Below are 14,203 nucleotides of genomic sequence, written 5' to 3'. Positions count from 1 at the left end.
GGCTGAACAATCCATTCCTGGGCTGTGTCCCCACTCTTATTTGCTTGAATCAAAGATGTTTCTGAAAGAAGCCTTGAGTCTATTGACTCAAAACGAGGAGTTACAGCCACCTTCTACCCTGCTGCACAAACTGTCCAGAGAAAGTCCAGGGACTGACTGGGGGGAGCCCAGTGTAAAAATTCTATTAGTTCATTTTTTAAGAAAGAGGGCATGCTTTGAATGCAGTAGAAATATCTTAGTAAAAAAAAAAAAAAAAAAAAAATCAATCTTTAAAACATGCTCCTTTCATTTAAAGGCTTGGGAAAAATGGAGGTTATTCTGATGTTCTTATTTTACCAGCTAGCTATTCCCAAAGGATTTCATTTCCCTCTTCAAAGATGTTTTAGTACTGGAAAATGTTTCCAGACCTGTTTAATGCATAGATTATCTGCAGCAGAGGATTTTCTTTTTTTTTTTTCCCTCCCCTGTGGAGAAATTAGAAATCTGTTCCTTTTGCACAAATCACATTGGAAAATTATTAGAAGACAAGAAGAACCAAGACAGCAAAAAATGAGAAAATGCAACTGTACGTTTTATTTTTCTGAAGRGCTCTTGGTTCAGTCAGCTCATGGGATGGAGAATAAATTGCTTAAGAAGCAACTTTGGTATTCCTCAATGGAATTTGAAAAGCTTAGTCCAAGAAGCTAATTCAAAAGGCATTTTTCTGCACTTTCCAACTCTAGTTTTTTAATCACACAGATTTATTCCCTTTCCCAGTTTTGGGTCGTCTAGGTCATTCATGACTTGCCCTTGTCTTTTCTCTTACATTCGCAGCTCTACGTCTGCTGAGAAGACAAGTTCTTCCAGTTATGGGACTGGGTGGACATACAAAAAACATTCACAATTGGCCACAGGAGTTCTGGGAAGGCTTAAAAAATGAGCTAATTTACACTTTGTGTGTGTGTGTGTGTGTGTGTGTGTGTGTGTGTGTGTGTGTGTGTTTTAATAAAGTGCATACTCCTTGCATGGAGGAAATCCACTAAATGCACTCAGCAGGTTTCAGACCCACACCTGCAGCATCACTAGCGTTGCCTGGAAAGTTACCGTAACTTGTAATAGGAGGGAGGACACATTTCTCCAGCTTTCATCTCTGAAAATTCTCAGTGCAGATGGGTGGCCAAGGCAGATTTCTCAAGAGAAGTTTGCTAAGGCTTTGAGTGACTAAAACTAAGGAAGGCTAAGGCTCCTCAGCACCTTTTTTTTTTTTTTTTTTTGTTAATTATAATATGTGCTTTGTGAGCAATGGCTAACAGCACCTCAGTCTTTATTTTGTTCCAAGTTGCTGCTGAAAACTGGAATTATTTCAAAATTTGCAGGTGCTGAAGTTTGCAGATATGATGATGCACTCATAGGGGAGAAATCATTGGACTGAACAAAACTGTTTTCCAAGCAAGCATTTCTTAATTGGCAAATGCTTCTTCTCAGTGATGAAATCTCAAATGACTTAACAAAAACTGCTGAAATTACACAAATTTAAGCAGTATCCACTTGGCTTCCTAGCTCTCTTTCATCTAAAAGTCCCACAGTYCCACATTTTACATGCACAACTTATAGTATATTACTAAAAGAGAACCTGGGAAAGCATCTCAGAAAGTCACAGCCTCCAGGTAGCAGCTCTAGTAACAGCAGATCAGACAGTTCCGTTTCCTTCTGAAAAGGTTATGGATCTGAAGGAGCCTGTGACACTGTTTAAAATGGAACTGGAGAAATGAAGAAATGACCTCCAATTTCAGGATGTGGTCCCTTCCCATTCTAAAAACACACACACCTTGTTCATTTTTAAAGATCTTCCTTTTAGAAGAGCTCTCAGTGTGGTGAATAGGAAGGTCTAATATAGGATATTTATAGTTGACAACTCAAAGCCCATAAGAAGAGTGAAGAGTTCTCATCTTTCTGATCTGTGTTTGGCATGGCTAAAATCATTTTCAAGAACAAACAGGATTATAAAAAGAGCAGAGTAACATCATATATAGCCTGATATATGAGTCACACTTACAAACCTCTAATAATAATCTTACCTTTTTCTCCAATATTTGTCATTGTTACTGAAAAATGAGAAAGAGAAAAAGAATAAAAATGTTTAAATAGCAAACAAAACAATCATTTTAAGCTTTTGTTTTTCAACCTAAGAATGGTGAGAAAAGTTTAAGACAATTTTCTTTACGGGGTAGTTGTGTAAATTCATCATGAAAATAGATAAATCATCGAAAACAACACCAAGTGTCTATGAAGTTTTCCCAGGCTCCTATTCCCAGGCTTAGTTCTGTAGCACCTCCTTATCCTTATGTGAAGCTCAAATTCATTGTGAAGTCGAAGTTCAAGCTTAACACCAGTAAAGCCACCTCCAAAGAACATATTCTTTCTTTATTGTCATTGTAATGCTTGAAGCTTTATAGTTTCCATATGTTGCATTATTGGATATGTCACATTCCAGAACTACTTTTGCCAGTAGTACTCAGCATTATTTTAGATCCTAAAAGCATGACAATCAGAGTAGATAAAAGTGGTATTTTCTTTAAGAAATTAGCTACTGATTCCAGGATTGTGAAATAGTAAGAGAGGGGGAAAAGTTAGAATACATCAGCAATGCAATACATGAGTATCTTGTATCAGTCTCTGTCTCTATAGAATTTTTTTTCTTACATTTATATTTCACTCCCAGTTATATTACTTTAAAAAAAAAAAAAACCAAACAAAAAAAAACCTTCAAGAAAGATCAAAACCTCCAAAGACATTAAAATACCCTAAATACTCTCTTCCATCCAAACCACTCAAGCACACATTTATCCATCCCAATTCAGGATGATGGATCACACAATAATACACTGGCACCTACAATTTCCAAGAAGAAGATACCAGCTCAGACCTCTCAGGAGCTCTTGCTTTCCCAGCAGAAGCAGCTGCACAACCTGTGGGCAGGAGGCAATTCCTATGGAGAGGCCAGGCAGCTGTGCCACTCCTGGCCTGGTTTGTCAAACTTCCCCCGCTTAGGCTTGTTGATGGAGCAAGAGCCACAATTTCAGCATATCTTGCACAGTACAGGAGTTATCATGTAAGCAGTTCTGCCTCATGCTTTACCGATGACTGGGGAGAAATGAGGTGCCATCCTCAAACCTTCCAGTTTTGAAGGGAAAGCAATGTTGGGGGGGACCAGTGAGCAGAGTGAGCAGAGCACATGAGCAGAGCTGCCTTCCAGAGGGACCTGGGCAGGCTGGGGCCGCCTGGACACTTATGACATTCCATGAGGAGAAGGGCAGCATCCTGCTCCTGGACAGGAACAGCAACCCCAAGCACAGGGACGGCAGCACCTCTGCAGAAAGGGCCCGGGGCTGCTGRGGACCAGCTGAGCATGAGACCACTGTGTGCCCTGGGCATGGGAGGACAACAAGCTCCTGGCTGTACRGCTGGACCACGGAAGGGGTTACTCCTCTCTGTGCAGGGCTTGTTGGACCATGTCCTGAACACCACAACCAGTCTCGAGACTGATTAACTGCGGCAAATCTCACAGCAAGCTGCCAAGGTTGGAGCCATCGGCCTGCGAGTRGAGGCTGCAGGATCAGCCAGCCAGGTTCAGCCTGGAGAAGAAGTGGCTGTGGAGAGCACACCTATGGAGCAGCACCTGGAGAGGGGCACCAAGGAGGTGGAGCCAGGCTCTCCACAGTGGTGCATGGCAGAAGGACAGGAGACAATGACATAAGCTGAAACAAGGGGCATTCAGACTGGATATAAGGAAAAGCTTTTTCCCCATGAGGACAGCTTAGCTGTGGACCAGGTAGCCCAAAGAGGTCATGTAGTTTCCATCCTTGGAGGCTTCCAAGACCCGACTAGACAAAAACCTGAGCATTGCACTCTGATCTTGCAGCTGGCCCAGAAGAGGAAGAGGACTGGTAGGTGATCCAAGGCCAATTCCAACAGGAATTATTCCATGCTTCTATAACCACAACTAAATAGGTGTACTAAAATGGATAGTTGGCTACAATTTGACCAAAATGAGCACTTATCTTACCTGAGGGAAAACAGTGAATTACCATGGTTAGGAAGATCTTAACAAAAGTCTGAAGAACACCAGAGGATTTGCATTAGCAGTTACAGAATCACAGAACTGAACAAACCTCAACGGTTCTTTATTCTCCCTTCAAGTTTCTACTTTAGCTAACTGACAGCTAGATCAGGCTACTGCTACACAAAAGTTGAGGGAAGAAACCTGCAGAGCAGAGATGCTGCAATATGAACATGCAAGAACTTGGTAAAGTTGTGAATAAACAACTGTCCTCTGGAGCAAAAAAGATAAAGAAAACTTCGGAGATGATGTGCAATTCAGAAACGCYGGAGCTGACAGACTAGGACACAACAGGCACTTTACAAACTCCGATTTTCTCACCCTGCAAGGCATGGCCAGCAAGGTGTGCAGGATCCAGGATCCCCACCATGCCTTCTCGCACCAAGCTCACATGTCTTCTTTCAGTCACTACTCTCTGCTAACCACACAGCCCCAGGCAGAGGCTGCCTGCATGCAGTGCATGTCACTAACTTCAAACCAAGACCCGCTTGTTATTTTATGTCTAGTTAGCATCAGTTTGCACTCTTGGGGAAACTCCCATAGTCTTTCCCAGAACTGAGGASCAGGAGAAAAGGAGCACACCTGTGTCTTGCACAGAGCAAGTTTGCAGTTCGGTTCCTGGGGCCAGGATGGGTGTAGAACAGAGATTTTCACCATTTTTCACCACCTTACACAGTGGTTTGTGGCAGTCCCTCTTCCTCACAAGAGAAGAGCAGGGAACAACAAGGCTGTAAGGGAACCACTGGTCATCATTCCTTTTAATTACTACAGTTTATCCAAGATTAATGCGCTTAAGTTGAGATTTATCTTCTGATGGCTGAATCTACATCAGACAAGAGCATTTTCTATCCCCTTCATTCTCCTCCCTAAAATAAAGCAGCTGGTGGGAATCAGATCCAAGTATTAATTAGGACAGATGAGAATTTCAATGCTGATGGCCTACGTGACCAATAAAACTGGCCAAAATAAATGTTTTGTGTTAACTGGAAGATGTTTAACAAGTTTCCTCCACTCACTACCCTCAAATAAGAAACAAGATAAATGTAAATTCAATAATTTCTAACTTATGAGAAGACTGAACTTTTTAATGTAGTCAAAAGTAGACAAAATCTTTGTTCACCCTTCAGATATAATACACATTTCAGAACGTGGCTCTGTACARCAGCCAAGCTTTTCAGTTTTTGCAATCTAGATTAGAAGCCAAGTATTTCAGAAAGTCAGAAGCTGTTGACCATGAAGGCTAAAACATAAATGCCTCAAAATGTTCAGCTAAGTCCTGTAGGCTGAGAAACAGTTTTAGCTTTTTTTTTTCGGACACCTCTGGATATTTTATCCTCTTTGGCCATCTGCTAAGAACCAGTTACTTTACGCTCTCCTATGCTGTAGGAGTAAGACACTGAAATCTGCAGGCAGAACCCAGATCCTCAATCTTTCTATTTTCTTTTTCCAGACTGTGATTGATGTTTATAGGGACACTGCACTGCTTAACAAACATCTCCTCAAACTGTGACAGAGAGGGACACTCAAAACACCCAGGAACTTGCAGCTTTGTAAGACACGAAGGATCTCTCCTTACGCTCATGTCTTTTGAAAGCACCTTTGACAGAGGCTCCCTGCAAGATGTATAATATGTGGGACAGTAGCTGAGGGGCATCYGCAGCAGCACAGAACTGGAGAGGAGACACAGTTAACTCCCCACCCACATGAACACAGATTATATAGAGACCAATACAAAGATAACCCTTGAAATTCAAAGCATCAAACCCCAAACGAACTTTCTCTATTTGTAAAATGACTGTGATACAGGGACTTCTGAGGGTAAATACAAGATGCTCATACTTACACAGCTTAAGCTCATGGGAAATCATTTTGTAAGAGGAAAAAATAAAACAATACTAAACCGATTCATTAATTTTGGATTTGATTGAAAACAAATTTKTTAGTTTTTCACCTTCTGAATAGCACAGCTAGATTTATTAAAAGTCAATTCTATAACTTTCAGGATATACAGACAACTGKCGTTCTTCAATGGTATTTTATTATATAGTTTTCTGTGGACATTTTACACACATCTTTCCAGTGGTTTTCTGCTCTCTCTTCCTAGGGATTACAATACTGCTGGCAACACACAAAAAAGTGGGTCAGACTGTTCATTCTGTCATTAACAAACATCAGCTTAAATGCTGCAAATTTGCCTACTGGAAGTCAATCTGCATACAAGTAACGAGTGCAAAAAGTACTTAAATACCAACAACTAAAAATAACCACCTAGGACACACCTATCCCAACCATTAAGGGAGTTTTACAGTTTTGGAGGAAAAAAAGCACATAATTATTTGAAGTAGAATCATGATAGCTTCTGTATTTCCAGGAACAGGGATAACTGCAAAGCCATGGACGCCACTTTCAAGTATTCCTTARGAAGTGTCCACTCCATTCGTCTCCTCAAGCACTGCAGGGCCAATTTCACCAAGAGTTACCCTTCCAAGGCCAAGCCCTACTTCCCTGTCAGGATTTGGGGCTTAGCCCCAGCAGCCTACGGCAGCACTTGGGGCTCTCTTTCAGCATTAGGTATGTCGCCTTGCAGGGCAAAGGACAGAAGATATACACGGAGTCACTCCAGGTCACTCTGCACAGGCTCAGACTCCCAGCTCCGTTCGAGCTGCCGCAGGACTTATCATGCCTGGATCTGTGACCCGCTTTCTCTGGGAACCCTTCTCCTCAGTTTGCCCCAGAAAGTTCAGCAGGAATCCATCTGCAGCACCAGAGACAGCGCGAAACACATCGCRAACACAAACCCTGGCAGAACTTGAAGGATGCAATTCCTGTTAAAATTCTGCATCAGCTAAATATTACATCTTACCTGATTGTGTTCGCCATTCAAGATCTTTGAGTTGGGGGGTTGGAAGAAATGCTTGGCTACAACAAGCGAACAAAAAAACACTGCAGGAAGCACTGATCATTTAAAGCTCTGATAGACATAAGGATACAAAATCTTGTTTTGATAACTTAATGTATATATTTAAATATATTTTTAAATATTTAAAATCAGGACACAGGGGAACAATGCTTTTTCTTCTTCTCTGAATCTTTGCAGCCACATTTATAAATAGCCGTTGCTCTCAAATGTCTATATGATTTAACATTCTTATCTGATCTACAAAACTAAGCACTTATTTTATTTTGATGGTGTACCTGGGCTGTAAAACACTGATATGCAAGTGCAGTTTAACTCATCTCTCAGTACACACAGAAGTGCTTTACTCTTATGACAAGAGTTCTACTCTTTCCTATAATAATTTAGGGGGGAAAAAAACAATGTTAGTTATAAACTACCTTTTTCCTGGACCAGGTAATGTCTGTATTGATTTAGAAGGAAAAGGTGAAGACCAAGCCACTAATACTTCATTTAAGAACAATAGTAACAGAACTGTTTCTGGCAGGTTTAAGGTCAGCATAAGTAATCATTAATAAACCATTCATTTTAAGGCTGCTTAACAGAATCCATAACCGTGCGGGTAAATTCTGCTTAATCCCTAGCACCGTGTACCAAAAACTACAGCAACGTTCAGCTGTCCAACACAGCCTGCTATTTGATATTCCTTTAGGCTATTGTTATAAAAAACATTGGTTTTGAATTGAATACAGCCAAACACTGATCTCTTACACTTACAGACTTCCTATTCACCCTCCAAGTAATAGAGGTTACTCCTAGAGAAGTTGTATTTTCAGATCATTTTGGAAACAGGAAAAGTGCATGCTGGCGAATAGACCTTTGTTATCTATTATGCATCCAACAGTGTTAAATCTTTAACTGAAACACCCCTTATCTACCTTCATCATGAACCCCATGCTTTCCACTTACAGCCATGGTTTAAACTCCAAGGCACAAAACAGGCAGGTAGCTCGAGCTGCTGCACAGCAAGAAAAACAACCCTCCTTAAAACAGAGGGTAATTCAATTTTACAAGTGGAGGAGAGAAACTTGTCAGGAGGAGGGGGAACATCCTCTTCTGAAGGAGGAACTAACCAAGGGAAGTTATCCCTTTGAAATTCTGAGAAAGAAATTGGGAAAGGAAGAGGAATCTTGCTGGTTAAACTTCAAAATGCTGATTTTACTTCAGCTGGGAGTTTTGAAGCTTTTTTAAAAGTAGACAGGGATTTCAAAAGACAAACTGTGGGGTTTGCAAAAACCTGGTATAAAAGATACGAAAGCCTTCGTTATTTTAGTAGCCGCTGTCAAAATACCTGTCAACTGCCCTTGTGTTAACAATGTCCCATCAGGGAAGCTGTGGGCAGTTAGGAGACAGGACAAGCAAATACCCTAAACCTTTGATCCATCTGCAGAACACAGTGGCCGGAGAGCTCAAATCCAAGGGACAAAACGTCCTATCCCTTTTTAAAAGGCGTCGGGCTCTTCGCTTCCCTCTCTGTGTTCCTGCTGCTCCCACTGCAGGGCATTTATTCAGTCCCCAGGCTGAGATGAAGCAAGCAGCGTCTCCGCTGTAATTCCCATTCCACTGATGCGTTTCCTCGTGCACAGAAGTAATGGATGAAGAGGAAGAGGGAAGTGTTTCATTTGCAAATGATGTTCCTTCTCCAAGTACCCTACGTGAAAATTTCATCAGCTTCCRCCAAGGAAATTCAGCATATAGCCTGGATATAGCCTATATTCCTTCTTCCTAAAAGGGCATCTTTCTTCATGGAATTTTGGAATATTTGCAAACACAGGACAGAAGCAAAGAAAGATGAAATCTGTTTAAAATTTTCCCTAGCTTTATGCATCTACAGATGTAGCTACTGCACRTACAACTGGCAAGAGTCACAAGAGTATGAGATTTTACTACCTACCTCCATCTATCATGAATATTTTTATTTGAACACTGTTTGCATTGCCTTTATCTCCAGGTGTGAGCGTGCAAGATCATGCYGAAGCCTCTAAAATTTTACCCAGAAGAATAAATCTTGTTTTCAAATGCTACCCATCCCTTAGAGCTGCATAGGAATTTAACAAGAGCCACGGCACCCCGTGCAAATCTCCTCTGATTTAATTACTGGCTACAAATTAATCAGAGGTAAAACCAGACTATGCTTRAGAAATCCTGGATTAAAATCTACCCACTGCAACACACTGCCTTCTCTAGCACGTAGACAGGATTGGTTTTAACTATTGAAAAGCTATAAATATTTAATAATTCCAAAAGCAAGTAGTAGCTACAAGGCACAGTGATTTCTCATGTCCTCAGTCACAAATACACACTGCTAAATATACTTCCACCAGCCCAAATACATACTCTTATGCAGGGCACTTGTTTATAGCTCCCTGGTTTATCGTGTTGATCTTTAATTCTGCCTGTCCCAAAAGCTCAGATATTATATTTATAACTTCAAAAACACAATCATCTCTAACACACGTGTGTGTTAGAAATACATGTTCACTCTACTACTCTCTCCTCTGGGGATGACATGGGCGCAAAGGACTGACGGATAGGAACTGGCCACTACATTGGAAAATAAGTTTCCAAATCAGGATGGATCTGAGGACTCAAGACAGACTCAACAGAAGAAARCAAACAACCAACCCTCCAAGTACTTCTGAAAGGAGCCCTCTCAGAGGCATGACAAGGTGCTGGTCATAGCAGCAGACCCATCCCTGAGGACCAGGAGGCTCCTGTGGTCTAAAGCAATGGAAGATAATTCCCAGGTAACCCGGCAAGCAGGTTTTCCAGCAGAAAGGGTGTCTCACTATGGGGAATGGGACTGGGATATCCCTGTTACACCTGCTGTGTAAACCCTCCCTGTTACTCTTTCCCTTTCAGCATAGATACTAAGTAGCCAGTGGAAGCTGAAAATAATCATCTTTTAGCTAATGCACAGTTCAGATATATAAAGAAAATTAAGTTTGTGTATAGTTTTTCATTGAAGACATTTTCCCACAAAGCCTTTAATTATTTTGCTGAAATAATTCAGACTTTTTTTTTTTTTTTTCCTGGAAATCCATCATTTCCCCCATCTTCCTCCCAAAAGGAGAAAAGTTTTCAGAGTCCTCTGAATAACTCTGCTTCCAGAGAGAGGGCACGATGACAGCTTTGCACTGCTGATTTCTTGCCACTTTCAGGGAAGGAAACACTGCGAGGTGCCACAGAAGAAGTTCTGTGCCAGAGACGCCAGAAAAAGGAAAGTTCTGTTTCTACTTACGTGCACAGCTGATCTAGAAACAGGCCTTGCCACCTTTTCCAGGAAAAAGCTATGCACTACAGTCTAAAAACAAGTTCACACTACAACACATGTTGCCTTTCACACGCACTAGTGTCTGGCCTAGCCCTTCAGTCACTTACATTCTGTCCGCAAAGTGACATCCAAAGACATAGAAATCCTTTTTTAATAGCTTCATTTTTTTTTTAAGTTAACACTGATCATGTCTTGAAATGGTGCAGTTCTGTATTACAGATTCTTGGAAAATGAGCAGCTTTTCAGTTTAACATGCTCCCAAGTTTGCTTTGTTACTTGAAAACCAAAGCAGCAGCTTCACTGCCTTGCAAATCATTCTGAGAACATCCCCTTGTTGCACGTTGCACAGACACAGCCAGGAAGATGCAAGARATTTATCTTTTGCTCTTAAGTTTTCAGTCCTACAAAACTGTGTTTTTTAATTGGTTTCTAGCAAACTGCCTTCAATAAAAGGAATATAGCATGAAGGTACAATTCTAAAAATATGATATGCTGAGAGTCCTTTGGGTTTCCTTTGGGTCTGATGACAGCTGGAAGATATTTTAAAAATTAAACTGTTATGGTCACATATCCCAAAAATGGTCTGCAGAARAGAGTTCTCCTTGTTATCTATTCAGATTCACCTAAAATTAATAACTGACTTTAGCCGTAAATACTATCAAGAAAAAAATATACTAGAACAGTATCAGCTATCCTGATCTGCTTTCCTGCAACAGAAAACAGCCAACAGAGATTAAACAAGTATAACTGAAAAAGGCTGTTCACACTCACCATATAACAAAATAAACATTTAAATATCAAACAAGAGTTATCAAGCTAYTTATGAAAGATGCTTATGTAAAATAAATACACTAATTGTAAAAATGTAAGGCATAAACAAGCCTCTGGATTCCCTAGACTTTATCATCCTTTTGCCCAACCTTTGAAACAACCATTTTGTAGGAGAAGGGGAAAAAAAAATCATTCTGAAACACTCACRTTTTTATGAACATATTCAAATATTTAAGAGAAAGAATATTTGAAGGTCCATTAAGTTTAAAGAGAGGAAGCTATTTTGGGTGAAAGACAAGAACTACTGGCAAACATGGGTCTTGTGAGCTTAAAATACCAGAAAAATCTGGAGAATGGAAGTGTAATAGAGCAAAGTAATTTTTAAAACTGATCTGTTTACACATTGAATTGCACTGTGCAATAACCAGTAGGAGACAGGTAGCCAGTTCCTAGTGTTCAGCACCTTTCTCCTTTTTCTTAAATGTAAAGCAGGACGATCACTTAATTAAAYTCACTAATAAAAGAGACAGAAATGTGAACATGCTGCATACATGTAGCATGTTAAAAGCTGAGGTTTCCTTTTTTTTTTTTTTCTAAGAGCTAAATCATTTTTTGCACTTGCAAAATGTTACTCCATACTATGGCTATTCAATTTTAGAGATTAAAGACTTCAACTCAGCTAAAAATGATTTTTTTTTTTAATTTAACCTCTTTCCTACAGCCCTCAGTCAAAATTTTAAAAACACGTGAAATTCTACGTTCTGAAACTCGCATTACCAAAAGCTCAAAGCAATTCCCTTGGTTATCAGCCTGCAAGGGTACTTGCCAAGCCCCACTAAACCACAGTTACCTGTAYGTTACTGTCAGCATCAAGGCCGGGCTTAACAAACGTGTGCTCTTTAGCAGTAGCTGCTGCAGGAATTGAAGATGAACGGAAGGGACAGGCTACCTTCAAAGCCTGGAAATGCCTCCAGGCTGCTCCTGCTGCTGGCTTTTGTGCTCCGCGTTGTTAGCTACTCCTTCTGTTGTTTACACTAAACACTCATTAGCAAGAGGAGGCATAAGCTTGTTTTATCTTAATGTGCCAAAAATGAGGGAAAACATCCAGATAGAGTTAAGGGCTATAATTAGCTTAAATTGAGAAGGACTGCTATGCCAAATTCCAAAACTAGTGAGCMAGGCAGAATGGGAATAGAGAAGAGGAAAGGCATTTATCCATAGGGAAAATATTAATAATAAATCAATGCAAGTGTGGGGTTTTTTTTCATTTGTTTGTTCATTTTTGAGAATTCTGAGATTCCTTTTGCCTCCCCTCCTAAAGGCCTTTTCCTTAAAGCAGTTCTCAAACTATTACAGTAAAATAAATAGCCTGAAGGAAGTTTTAAGCATCCTATTGCCCTAAGTGGGCTTAGGAAATGCTTTCAGGCATTAGCATACTGAAACACATTTTTTTTCTGGCGTTATACAGAATTATGCAGGARGAAAATAAATAAACAAGAATAGAAGCCCTAGCACTTCAGCATTAGTTAGTTAGATCACGAACGGCAGCACCAGGACCAASTGAGCTCCTGGAGGAGACACTGAAGGGAACTTGTGCTTCAGGAGAGCTGTTGGTGCCAGGGCCTGCTCAGCCCTTAAGATGCCCTTTCCCGGCTCCGCCGGCTCCAGCTGCCCGGCCAGCTCCGTTCCTTGTGCCAGAGAGAGCAGCCGGGAGCTGCACAGGTCCCACCTCTGGACCAAGAGCAGCTGCAGCAGGACAAGCCGAAGCTCAGCCTGGCCACGAGGGCTCCGCGCGGGGCCGTGGAGGGGAAATCTCTACAGAGTTCGTCCARGAGTCACCTGTTGCCAGTAAAGACTTTTCCCAAGCACTTCAACAAATGTGAATGTCATCAGTAGAAAACAAACAAACAAAAACGTCTTTGCAGACTCTATATCATCTTTGGATTGGGACCTCAATCCAAAACAGAGGAGCTAGACCAGGGAATCATTTTTTCCTAAAAGTCTCAACTGTTAAGCCAAGTATCTGTAAGTAAAGAATTTCCCAAYTATATTCTTCCATAAAAAATACAAAATTAGCTATATGGCCATTGAGATTTTAAACCAGAAGAGTCACATTCTGGCAAAGTTATATGCACCTACATATATATATACACACAGACACACACACACATACTGAGCTTGACAAGGTTTTATCCTCCCTCTCCCTCATTCTCTGAGCAGCAGCTAAGTAACTTGAGACTCAAGGGACACTACAGACCCACACACAGTAGAAGGTGAATGGAGAGCCAATGGATAACATCTATATTCCTCCGGGCACATTACTGTGATGCTGCTGATAAAACATTTGTATGCTAGTGCGTTAGTGCCTACAGATTAGTGACTAGGTTGTTTTCTACAGGGTATATATTACTTCAGTGGAAGCAGGGATGAACTCAGGAAAGCTCAGCTAGGGAGTCCTTGAATAAACCATTCAGTCCTGACTACTGAAATTCACCCAAATATTCAGATTATTCCAGAAGGGGCAGGATGCCTTTGATTCCTTGCCTAACGTTGACGAAGTGTCGGTGCACGGCGGCGATGACACCTGAGCGAGTCGCACGCTGCCAGGCACGAACACAGACCAGGAACTTGTGTTCCGATGCCCACAGACGGGCGTACGGGGGACACCGCCCCGGGAGGTCTCTCCACTTGTCCCAGCTCCAGGCTCTCCCGCGTTCCCCATGCCCACCGTGGGGCTGGCGCTCTGCTCTGCGGGCAGCACCGCGGGCTCGGGGGGAAGCTCCCAGCCACAAGAGGCAGAAAGCCCGGTGTAAAGGGGAAGGRGAAATCGCGCACGATGAGACGGCAAAAGCGAAGGGCGGCGCGGAGGCTCCGCGGGACCGCAGCCCCCGCGGAGGCCGCCAGGAGCCCGCGCCTTGCGGGGAGCCGGCGCGGGGAGCCCCGCGGCAGCGGCGCCCGCTGCTCCTCCCGCTCGAGCCGGGAGCAACTTCCCGCCTCCCGCCCGCGCCCGCAAAGCGCCGCGCGCGGAGCCGCCGCCGCGAGTCCTCCCAGCCCGGGCGGACAAACGGCCGCAACGGCCGCCGCCCCCCGCCCTGCCCTGCCC

General features: G+C 42.2%; 1 protein-coding gene across 1 annotated transcript in view; it reads right to left on the bottom strand.

The window, feature by feature from the left end:
- ZDHHC2 (zinc finger DHHC-type containing 2) overlaps positions 1-2,109 on the bottom strand; it is a 23,550-nt gene extending 21,441 nt beyond the window's left edge. The window contains exon 1 of the mRNA XM_026033529.1: positions 2,058-2,109. Within this exon, the coding sequence (XP_025889314.1) occupies positions 2,058-2,079 (22 nt within the window). The 5' untranslated portion in view covers positions 2,080-2,109. The remainder of the gene's footprint in view (positions 1-2,057) is intronic.
- Positions 2,110-14,203: the final 12,094 nt, after the last annotated feature.

The sequence above is a fragment of the Nothoprocta perdicaria genome, unplaced genomic scaffold, assembly GCF_003342845.1.
Source record: "Nothoprocta perdicaria isolate Ctin4 unplaced genomic scaffold, notPer1 scaffold_13, whole genome shotgun sequence".
NCBI lineage: Eukaryota > Metazoa > Chordata > Aves > Tinamiformes > Tinamidae > Nothoprocta > Nothoprocta perdicaria.
Note: the sequence above shows the minus strand (reverse complement) of the source record. Positions and strands in the feature narration are given on the sequence as shown.